Source organism: Amphiura filiformis, chromosome 17 (assembly GCF_039555335.1).
Source record: "Amphiura filiformis chromosome 17, Afil_fr2py, whole genome shotgun sequence".
In the NCBI taxonomy this organism is placed as follows: Eukaryota; Metazoa; Echinodermata; class Ophiuroidea; order Amphilepidida; family Amphiuridae; genus Amphiura; species Amphiura filiformis.
Genome location: NC_092644.1, coordinates 58,978,993 through 58,991,139, shown reverse-complemented (window position 1 = coordinate 58,991,139; position 12,147 = coordinate 58,978,993). Strand labels below are relative to the sequence as shown.

Here is a 12,147-nt window from a genome sequence, read left to right as displayed (position 1 = left end):
TCCGATTGGCTAATTGTATCACATTGTCATCACATAGGCTCCTCATTCACTGAACAAGCTGCGTAGCATCACATCAGCCATACATTACCTCGTCATTTTTACGTGATAATCAGGAAGAGCGGGTGGGCAGCATGAAAGGACCTTGCCAAATAATAAAATATTTCATTTTCAAGGTATTAGGTATTTGAATGCTACAAGAAATGAAATTATATGCCTTTTGTATTTCTTCATCTCTCGCTAAAGTATAAAGTCCATTTGGGCGATGTCCCATCTCCTAGGTCCCTTTGGTTTTCACTGACATATCAGGCATTACATAATTTCACCTCCTGTCTTTTCATTTCAGTGAGAATAGCTAAAAATTTAGGGAGCTATGCTCTGATGATTAAATTTAAGAGATATACATGATTACGTAATGTCTTTTCCATTTCAGTGAGAATGTTGAAAACTATGCTCTGATGATCGCAGAAGAAGATGGCGAGGTGGACACTGATTTCCCTGCTCTGGATAGCAAAGAAGCCATTTCAAAGTTTGGTTTCAATACATTAGCTTTGACAGAGAAGGAATTACCTAAGCCTGTGGTTGCAGAAAAAGTTGAGGGAAAACTTCTTGTTACTGTGTAAGTTACCATGATTTGAAAGTTTTAGAAGGCTCTAAAATTACTTTATTTCAGGGGATTTTGTTTTTATGATAAACCATTTTGGCAGGGTTTTGCAAATCCAGATTTTAAATGTTATTTTTAATGTGGCAAAATGCAAAAAATGATCAGTTTGTGAATCTGGATGCCTCACAAATTTAATACTGTAAAAGGAAGCTTAGAATCACAAGTTTTGAAACAAGTGAACAGTTCAAAATCGGAAAAGCACAAACAAATTAAATGCTTCTGAAACAAAGTAGTTTTACTGTCTTGTTGTTGTTGCTGGTGTTGGTGTTGTTGTTTTGTTGTTGTTACAGGCCATATAAATAATAAATAAATGTAGATATTTATATTGCGCTTAATGCCGTAAACAGCGTCAAAGTGCTTTCCATTTATTCCGCTGTCATTAGAATATGTCGGAACCTCGTTTGCAGCCTACAAATGGCGCAGAGTTCATCAGTACAACGACTGTGACTACCCCTAGCAGCTTCCCATTGCACCTGGGCGGGGTGGGGTGGGGTGAGGTAAGCGAGGCAAAACGCCTTGCCCAAGGGTGCAAGACGGTGGTGGGACGGGGACTCGAACCCATGCACTTCAAACAAGCTCTCAGATTATGATCCAAGTCCGTAACCGCTGAGCAACCCTGTCCTCAAAATATACCTTGGGCGAAATCAAAAAGTTGCCATGATGATAGTCTACAACAAAGTTATCTTTTTTGTTCACTTTGACAATTTATTTTTTGTCTTGGGGGAAAATATAGCCAATTGATACACTCCTAGAGGTTAGGTAGCATTGCATAGGCTTGATCAGGTCTCAAAATAAGCCCACTTTCTGAGGGCCCAAATGGACAGTTATAGTCTAGCTTATAAAAGGGTACAAATGAGAAAAAAGTTATGCATAAACAAGTTGAGAGAAATTATTTGTGGCTCATTAGAGGACTGGGATTGATTCATTTTCCATTCAGCTGAATGAATTGATATTGCTTGTTCTTCCAACATTTTTATTTGAATTTTGTCACATTTGTCACATCTAATTCTTTAGACCTGACTATTTGGGTGACTTATGTATACTATATAAAGTATGCACAAAAAGAAACTCAGCTGTTATAAACACGACTATAGCTTCAGAACTAATAATGGTTTTCACAATATTTTAACATAGAGGGAAGGATGAATTATTTACACGCATTTTGATACCACATTTGTGACCCCTCGGCACAACTGAGCCCTGAAGTCGCCAATCATCATTTTTGAGATATTCAACCAAAATATTCTGCTTGAAATAAGCTTTAAAATGATGTATATCATGTCTATAGTACTTCTATAGTAGTGAAGAATCAATAAAACAGTCAATAAATCCTTTGCTTCCTATTGTTTATTGTTAAGTTTGATGGAGCATATCTCAATAGTGGCACTGGCGACATCCAGGCTCAGTTGTGCCGAGGGGTCACATTTGTCAAATGTTGTTCAATATTAACAACACAGTAGTGTTTTTAAAGAAAAATACCCGATTTTAAAAGTTGCAGTTTACAGCGATCAATGGTTATTATGCCAGCACGGTAGCACGTAAAGCCCACCATTATCTTCACGCTCACTTCAAAATCAATACAAATAGCTGCAACTTTTATATTCGGCTATTTTTCTTCCAAAACACTGCTGCATTGTTAATATTGAACAAAATTGGACAAATTAGGTATCAAAGTGTGCGTAAATAAACCACCCTTCTTTTTATGTTGAAATAATGTGAAAACAATTATTAGTTCCGAAGCTATAGGCGTGTTTATAACAGCTGAGTTTCTTTTTGTGCAGACTTTAGATTTTACCAGTCTATTGGACTATTCCAGTTGAAATCCACAACCCCTATGGAAAATATGACCTTAATCTTCCACACAGGGAGTGTGAATTTCAAATGGGGTTACCTAAATGGGTGTCTGAACTGAACTGAACTGAACTGAACTGAACTGAACTGAACTGTCTCCATTTGAAATCTACACTCCCTGTATGTGAGATTAGGTTCATGTCTTCCATATTTGGTATATGAATTTCAACTGGAATGGCCTTTTTATTTCTGTGTATCAGTTACAAATACTGTTTGTTGTAAATAGTAATAGAAATGTAATACAACTCTGCTGAAAGTGATACTCTTTTATACAGTTTATACCTGGAGTGTTGCAAATTTCAAAGAAAGTTGTTAAAACTTGTAAAATAATAGGTTGAAAAAGGCTACTGTATTGATCGTGTAACGAATATAGGTCGGTCAATGGCCATCCCCTCTCAGTGCTCTAAGGTGTTTTTAATTTGCTACTCATGTCCATAACAATAGTATAATTTTACTTTCTGTCCTTAGGCCATTCCTGAAATCCTGAAAAGAAGGATGCTGAATTAAAAACTTAATTATTTGCAGGTCACAAAAGGTCGTCGCTCTCCCCTCACAAGGGGTTTCCCCTGCACACTGAGGCTAATTTCCCTGGGTCTCATCTGATGATTACTAAACATTGGTGTAGGCTATGTAAAGCGTGGTCCTTGGAGAGCTGACTAACTCCCTGAGATCCGGCTCTGCTCAGAGTGTTTCTATATAGTATTTGACTACAGTTCTAGTGCCATGGTTCAATAGCCTCTATTCAATAATCATAGCTCAAAAATTGACATCACTTTTTTTGAGTATGAGTTTTTGTACCGAATACATTTAAAGGTTATTATTTGAGTGTATAAGCATATTGCTGACAGAACTGTGTCCTAGTAGATGAGTTTGCTTGATCTTGGTGAGATTTTTTTCCCTTGCACGATTTTTCAATCACTCATACTTTTGTACAAAGTGCTTCTGCAAAGTTTGATTTTACAATAAGAACAGATTGGCTATTATGAAAATTAAATCATTTTAATAATAAAATGTGTTTCTACTTTAAATGGAGGAAAGCACCGAGAATAATTACATACATTTTAACTCAGTGTAGGAGGTGATGGATTTCATTATTAAAATAAATTAAAACTTTGATGTTTAGTGACAACTTTTTTAAACAAAATTAACATTTTATTTGATTGAGTTCATAAAATATGTTGTCCTAATCCAGTCTGTTTGATGGAAGTCTATATAAAAGTAATCTTTTAAATAATGAGTGTGCTTTCTGCAGGCAAATGTATAAAACTTTTTGAAGTTGTGCTGTAATCTGCGGTGATTGTTAATTTGGTTAATGTTGCAAGTAGGAACGCTTTTCCATTTCATGTGATGAAAATGTTGCTTTGTCGTCGGTACAATGAGTGAACAGACCCATGTTCCTCCTCCTTTGTGATGGTTTCTATCAGAGATTGAAACATTTTCAATCTTGATGGGTAACATGGACACAATAGGCCATTGAATCCTGACAAAGATCGGGGAATTCCCCATCACATGGGGAATTCCCTTTTCTTGGTGCAGTGGATACAGAGAGTTTCAATTTTAAAAATGAATTGCATAATTGGATTGGACATGTTTGAATTGCAAGGTTGGGTTGATTGGCAAAGGTTTTTGAAAAAGTTAGAAAAATACATGATGGATTTGGACTTGTTTACAGTCATAAGTGGAAAGTCTGAGACTTCTATTTAAAAGTTTTAGACTTCCATGCAGTCTTGTATGAAAATGGTTGGATTCCTATTCCACACAGAAGACTGTATAGGAGGCTAGATACTACATACTATACTAGAGGTATAACATATGGTCACATCAAACTCGAAAGCTGTGACATTTGTGTAAAAACAAATTTTGATACTAAAATATGCTTGCTAAAAGTGGTAAAATCTGCTTGTATACAAATATACAAATGTGAATCTTTGTTAAAACACAATTTTCTGAAACACCTTGTTTTGTTTCAATCATTTGTCCTATAAGGAGCTAGCGGAAAAGCTAAAAGCTTTGGTATTTGCTGCACACGTGCCACGCTGTTGCACTTTATCCTACTTATGAATTAGTCCATTTTGAATTTCATAAATCTCTGTCTGTTTCAATCACATTGTATTAAATATATTGTGGTATCATGATGTACAGACATTGTATCAAAATAGGAGAACAGGTTGTACTGTGTTAGTACTGGATACTATTTTATAACAAGTAAATTGGAAGATTAACTTAGCCTATTTATTATTTTTTGCTGGCATTTGGTTTGATTATTAGTTTACTATTTGAGTTGTGTCTCCCTTTCAATTATTTGATGGATATTTCTTGTGATGTATCTATATCGTTAAATTTGTTTCTACCTTATTTTAAATTTATTGGATGGTAATGGTTAGTACATTGTGTATACATACAAAAGCAGTGATACTAGAAACATAATTGCTTACAAGGATGGAAAAATTCCGTATTGGAAAATTTTGCCATTTGGAGGGAAATTTTGCTTTCCCAAAGAAATTATGGGGATTTTGGCTTTTCTTCTTGGGAAATTTTTTCTGGGCCTGATTTCTGTTACTTAATAGATTTATATACGTAAAAGAATATGAGGTGCGTAAACTAAAGCAAATTGCATCACTGAATGATAAGCATGTTAAAGCTCCTTTAAGCGGTGAATAGTATTACACATGGAATTATTGCTTCCTAAACAAATATATGCCTCATTATATAAAGACATATACCATATGCAAGTATTTAGCTGCAATATACCTACCCTTCAAGTGTATTTTTAATATCTACTCTATTTTTCCTCAACATGCCCTCAACAATACCCATGTCAAGTAATTATTATCATTTGTACTTATCATATCCTAAAGCTCAAAGAAATTGATGAAAACGTATACATTTTTCAATTGTTTTCCTATTTGATACCCTAAGCAAGTTCAGCGTGTATATTGCATGTTGCTGAAAAAGACACCCTTTTTACTTGCTTAGCGTACAAGCATGATACACCGATGTCAGAGTATCTTGAGGCAGGTACATCTTTACACAGGTGTGTCAATTTAAACACAGGTGGTCCTGATGCCCAAGATCTAATTATTGTTGTCATTTTGCCACTGAGGGAATACACACAATGTCTTACTCAGGTGTACACATCAACTAATCTTGCCGTAATCAGACAGCTTGCTGCGACACCCAGCCATGTCAACCACGCTCTCTCTCTCTCTCTCTCTCTGGTGCTCTATTTCGCTTGCTCACTCTATTGCTTGTTAACTGTGCCTAATGTGTATTTTCAGTTGCTGGTGTTCTCACCGGTGCCAGGGCTGTCTGATAGGGTGATGGTTGAAGTAGGGGGCAATAGCCGGATTAGCCGGACGACCCTCTTCTTTTAACTTAATTAAGATGGGATGGTAAAAAGAGTTAAGTTGAAAGGAAGAATGAAGCATAGCTGTCTTGTTGTAGTCCAACTGGTGGATCAAGCAGTCTCATGAAGAGAAAGAGATAGAGAGAGAAAGGTTATTAGTTATTGGGTGAAGCGGAGACAGGTTATGGGAATTACCATGCGTGGCCCAATATGATACTAAACACAATAATGCATGGTAATTCCCATAACGTGTTGATGCTATACCCAATAACAAATTTATCATACCATAAAATTATTCTTATTAATATTTAAAAAATAATATTTTTAGACATTACAATCACAAGTTACCATAAAACACTGAGCAATAGAATGATTGAAAAGAGCTTAGTATTTCCACCTGCCCAACTCTGTGTCCTACCTTTTTAGCACAATGAATTCCCCCAATGTAGGAAATACGCGGTCACAACCTACAATGAATCCGTACTAGGTACAAAGAACCTAGTATCAACAGTACAAGCAAGCCGGTACCTTTGATGTTATTCTTAGAAATGCTTAATGATATGATAAGAATAGCTACAGATTTAAAGCAAATGTGACCCATCACATCAAAACCAACCACCTCACGGCTGGCTTCATTAGCAGATTACAATGAAAGAAGATGAGAAAATATAAAGAAAATAAAAAGAAATTTGAGCATGTTTTGCCTCGTAAAACATTTTTACTGTATCTGATTTCAACAAGTAAGGTGTCATTTATAAAGCTAAAAAAGCTAATGAGCAAGGTTTTTAAGTCAAGTCAACACATACATAAATGACAGCCAGTGAAAAAATTTCACTGACTATCCAGGATTTGAACCTGGGACCTTCGGATCACCGGACCGATGCTCTACCAACTGAGCTAATAAGTCAGATGGAGAAGAGCAGTGATGTTATTATCTATAGGCCTTCAGTTCAATACCCGCTAATGTTTAAATCTCCATTTTCATTTCTGCAGCGAAGTGGTTGGTTTTGATGTGATGGGTCACAAATGGTTGGCATTCATTAGGTGCTTTATTTTCAATCATTTTTTATTTATTTCTCTGTGTCTCTCTCTGTCCCCCTCTCCCTACAATGTATATCTGTCTGACTGCAATATTTCTGTCTGTCTGGGTGGGTGTCTGTCTGTCTCTTCAGAGCAACTTTACCCTATCTGTACTGCCCATTTCAACATCAATTCTCTTAATAAAAACCCTACCCAAACGTTAATCCTAAATTTGTTTGTCCCCACAATCATGTGTCTTGATCGCTTGCTCTCGCACATATGTTTTTTTTCCTCACAAAAATTTCTTTCCCTCTGTCCATCTCTCCAATTATTGTGAAAAAATATCTGAAAAAGTACAATTCTTCATGCAAAATGAAACATGGATTCTTAACAACTTGTTGTGTATTATGAGTATACTCAACTTGTGGAAAAATGTGGAAAGTGGAAAGGTCCTTCCCGGGAAATTTGGAAATATGGAGGGAAATTAAGGTCCTTAAACAAAGAAATACATAAGAATTTAGAGGGAAATTTGTCTTTTTGAACGGAAATTGTGATCAGCTTCCAGGGAAATTTTTTCCAGTCCTGGCAATAACTGTAAATGGCATGGACCTGTAAGACCTCCTTGTCCAGTTGTCAGATTAAGATTCAGATTTATTGTTCTGCTATTATTAATCAAATATTTTGATTTCTTTAAACATAAAGGGACAAAGTTGTTGCTCCCTCACTTGACTCACAGATATGAAACAGAACAAGCAAGAATTTTTAGTGATCAACCAAATGTCTTGTTCACTAGTACGTAAATTGATACTTAAAGAAGCAGCCCAAGTGTGATGAACATCCTATAAATAAGAGAAACAAGAAAATAAAGATAAAAGCCCAGAAATTGTTTTGGACAGTTCTGGTAATCCCCATCAGCTCACACTAGTCCATCAGTATTGTGTGGTGGCCAGGTCTAATTACCCTACTCTCATTGGCTACCTCTAATGGTATCATTTTATCATTAGCACCCCATCATGTCGCTAATTAAGATGCTCATCAGTTGGGATATCTCCTTCTTCACTTCATCAGCAAAGTTATTAGGACCAACTTGTGTTGTCTTACTCGGTTACCATTGCAGCAATCATAACAATCATTAGAGTGGCTTTTGTAAAAGGAGGAACTGTATTTTCTGTGGCACATAGATTCAAATGAGTTATATTGTCTGTCAGTTTCAGATTTTTCCTTCATTTTGTATTCTGTTTCTTCTCCTCTTCCTCCTTCCTTCCCTCCCTCCTCCTCTTCATGATCACAATTTACTAAGTGATGCAAATATCTGGGTTACTCCTTCATGTAATTATACATGAAATTAGGGTTAGGGTTAGTTTAGGGTTAGGATTAGGGTTAGGGTTAGGATTAGCTTACACAAAATAATTACATGAAGGATCAACCAATATCTGACACACCATTCTCTGCCCGGGATTCTTGGCAGTCGATGTGGAATCGGATTTAACTTAATTAAAGTTGGGTAGCCATACTCATTCCAAGGTCATTGAAATTGACTTCTTAGAAGACCAAAAACAACAAGAACTGTCTTTAAACAGACATGCTGTGTGGGTATGTTGATTTCAGATATATACATAATGACTTAAAAATAATGGATGAACCCTGAATAATAAGAAGATAGCAGCTAAAAAGTGGGCATAGATTTAATTATACAAATGCAGAATTCACAATACTAATGTTGCATAGATTTGTGTCTCTGTGATGCTCACTAGCAGGTTAGGAAGTAAGCAGGGGGCCAGGGGCCATTTAGCCCCTGCTTTATTGAAAATAGCCCCTGGTTCCCTGTAAAACCATGTGAGCCAGGGGTTATTTTTCTTTATAAAGTAGCTTCTGGTCTGGTGCTTCTTATTTCCCAGTCTGATTGAGTGAGGTATGGTTCATTGAAAATATCCCCTGGTTCCCTGTAAAACCCTGTGAACCAGGGGCTATTTTTTTACAACATAGCCCCTGGTCCAGCACTTCTTATTTCCCAGCCTGCTCACTAGTTTATCACCAATTGAGTAAGAATATTTCTCATTCTGGCAACAGTGAAGTGAGTTGGTTTGATCCAATCAACACCTCATGATAGGAAATCGATGTGTAGGCTTTTGCTGGTCAAAGACCTTACTTTCATTTCCTGTTTGACCTAGATATTCACTTTCATGGAGTTCTTTCCTCGCAAAATTAATTGAAAAATTACAAAATTGGTGAAATTACCAAGTCTGGGGTAGCCATGTACATGTAGTATTATTCCATGAATGACTGCATGGAATACTGGCATAGGAATCCACCAGTTTTATTCATTTGACAGCTATCTCCAACTCAAGGTTTTAGGATTTGCGTTAGGGTTTAAGTCAGCAAGACCATAGTTATATAGAGGCAAGTGAAATAAAGAAATAAAAGGAAAAGAAAGGAAACAAAAATAGATGACAAAATACTATAGTGTGTCTCGTCTCAAGTTGAGAGTAACGCCATGTTGGATTTCGTGGTGGCAGATTCGATTGTTGCGTTTACACAGTAAACCGTACGGATAAATAACCGTACGGATAAATTGCCCTTCGGTGTATATGACCTGTGGGAATAGGTTAGTGCACGCGATTCAATTCTGCCACTGCGAAATTCAACATGACGTTACTCTCAACTTGATGCTTCTTCAGCAGGGCCGGGGGAGGGGGCACCTGGACCAAACCACCCGCGTTTAATTGTCTTGTTTCTAAATCTTGTGTAATATTGTGCATCATTGCATTCTCTAAAGGTGCAAACTCACTGACCTGCCCAAAAATGACTATAGGAAACATGTATAAATTAGGGCCACATACATAATCAAGGTGAATGTTTGGTGTTAAATGGGCACATTTTCCTGCTCAATAGAGAGAAGCTGGCCTGCCCAGTACAAGCCATCTAGGGGGAGGGGGAGGGAGGCACTCTGAATCTGAGCCTGGTCCCTGGCCCTTGGGCTCTGTCCTCCTCCCCCAAAAAGGCTGCTTCTTTACTTGTGCCATTGTGAACTTCTTCAGCAAACATAATTTATCTGTCACTTGATCCTGTATACATAGAGAATAAACATGGAATCTCTCTCTCAACACTCTAGCATCTTGGTTATAAAGATTGGTAGCACTTTCATTTCCTATTTGGCTTAGAGTTACTTCCTCCATTGTTTTAGCCTTAATTAAACACTGCTTATGATGGCAGGCAGGTCATATCTTATGTGATGATACATGTGTTTTCCTTCAGTGACATCACTACTAGTATTTGTCACACTATTTCCTAATGATTCTACTGCTGTTAATGTGTAGAAATCAGAGTTGTTGAATTTGTAAATGTTTGGAGGGGCTATTTCATTTCTGGAACTTGTTTGTGTGTTTTTCATTAACCAATTTTGAGAATTGGGCCTTTTGGTAGCAACATTATTTAATGAATGGTATCGTATGTTTAAAATGTAACTGTAACTATACATTTGTGAAGGTTGTAATTCATCCAGGTTTAATAAATATTAAAATGAAAATAAAACTATTCAACTGGATTCACTTTTATTTGAGAGGCTACAGTATCGCACCTTATCCTAGGTGCATCTTCAGGCCGTCTGATGATCTGGCGGCGAAAGGTTGTTGACCTGTGACAAGGCGGTGTTGCCAGAGGTCATAGATCTTGAGTCTGTAACTGTAACTATATGATTTTGCTGTTGTGTTGCTTGCCCCTCCTCCCACCCACCCTCTGAAAGGCATACAGGCTTTAGTATTTTGCAAAATATTTGCATAATTTTCATCTTATATTTTGATTTTCAGGAGATCATCAGATGGGGAATCTCGCATTGCAGTTGACAGTATGACCATAACAGTCAGGGATATCATGGCAAGAGCACTGAAAAAGAGGAAAGGAATTATTCCCACTGCTGGTGAGTACATCACTTTTCATACATAGATATTATCCAACGACATCTGTGATTGGTCGAAAGCCAGTCCTAAACAATGTTAATTAAAGCTGAACTGAAATGGCTTATGTACATCAATGTGACTCTAGCATGTGGCTCTAGGTCCAGAGACGTTCCAAATCCGCAGAAAAAATGATAGATTTTTTTTTTCAAAAATCTAATTGTGCTATTCCATAACTGGAAATGAGATAACATGAAATACCCATTGTAGCATCTTAATTGGACAAGAATGCTTGTTAAACTTGATTTTGTTTGAATACATAAGTTGCATTGCTTGATCATGTCACATTAATTAGTTATTAGTTTACATGGTTTAGTTGATTTGACCACAATAGTTCTATTTTTCTTCTTTTCAAACCAACTCAAGTGTATCCACGTGTAAATGGCAATGTTCTATTCCATTGCCTTAAGTAACTGCTTACTTTATACTATTTTATGCATGGTTTCCGAATGCAATGGCCTGGATCAATATCAACTACAACATTTTCCCAGCCTATTTGTTTCAGAGGTGGAGGGCTACTATGGTAACCCTTGTTTAATACAAACTGGAAATTGTTGAGAAATTGTGTGTCAGTGGTGATCATCACTGAATATTCTGTTACAAGTATGAATTGGGATCACTGGCAAGCAAAGCATGTTTGATGATTAGAACAAAATGGTAAAACAACAATGGTAAAATAGTTTAGTATGTTTTATGAAAAGCAAGTGGATCTAGCAAGTGGTCTGTCTGCCACAGTTTACAAGCAAATGACAATTTTACACTGGTGTTGCCATGGCAGTAAAATTCAATAAAAGATCACAAGTAGTGGTGTAAACTTCAGCTTGCACAACGCTCTGCTCATAATTAGGTTTCTCCAATGCAAAATTGATCCCAAATAATTAATTAAACCATGCAATTAATTTAACTCAAAGTAGAGATAGAAAGCAACTGCTCCTCCTCCTTACAAGCCATTTGAAGTGGTGTGCAAACTTGGAGTGGACCTATTTCAATCAGAATCGGGGTCTTCAGTAAACAGATTCAAATAAGTTTTGTGATTACCTAGTTGTTTGCCCCCATCAATCACTAGGCCAGTTTGCATTTGGTATTGGTTCCTGCTTCTACTAATCTGGGGGATTGCTTCTTTGTATTCACTTATAGTACAAGACAGATTCCAAGTGACCTGATATGTTGTAAGAAAAATGGTGGGAATATACTCTATGCATTCCATATACTGTTCGCATGCACTGTATTTCTGTATTTACTTTGATAATGTCAGAAAGATTAGAAAGCAAGATCAAGATGTCCTTTATATTTATTTCTTTAGGAAAAACATCGTC

At 36.7% G+C, this 12,147-nt stretch overlaps 1 protein-coding gene and 1 non-coding gene across 3 annotated transcripts in view; one reads left to right on the top strand and one right to left on the bottom strand.

The window, feature by feature from the left end:
* LOC140138064 (target of rapamycin complex 2 subunit MAPKAP1-like) overlaps positions 1–12,147 on the top strand; it is a 90,268-nt gene that overhangs the window by 47,295 nt on the left and 30,826 nt on the right. For both annotated transcript variants that reach the window (XM_072159910.1, XM_072159908.1), the window contains exons 6-7: positions 431–616; positions 10,685–10,794. In XM_072159910.1, the coding sequence (XP_072016011.1) occupies positions 431–616; positions 10,685–10,794 (296 nt within the window). The remainder of the gene's footprint in view (positions 1–430; positions 617–10,684; positions 10,795–12,147) is intronic.
* Trnat-ggu (transfer RNA threonine (anticodon GGU)) lies at positions 6,693–6,766 on the bottom strand. The gene has a single exon. It is a non-coding gene; the product is annotated as a tRNA-Thr (tRNA).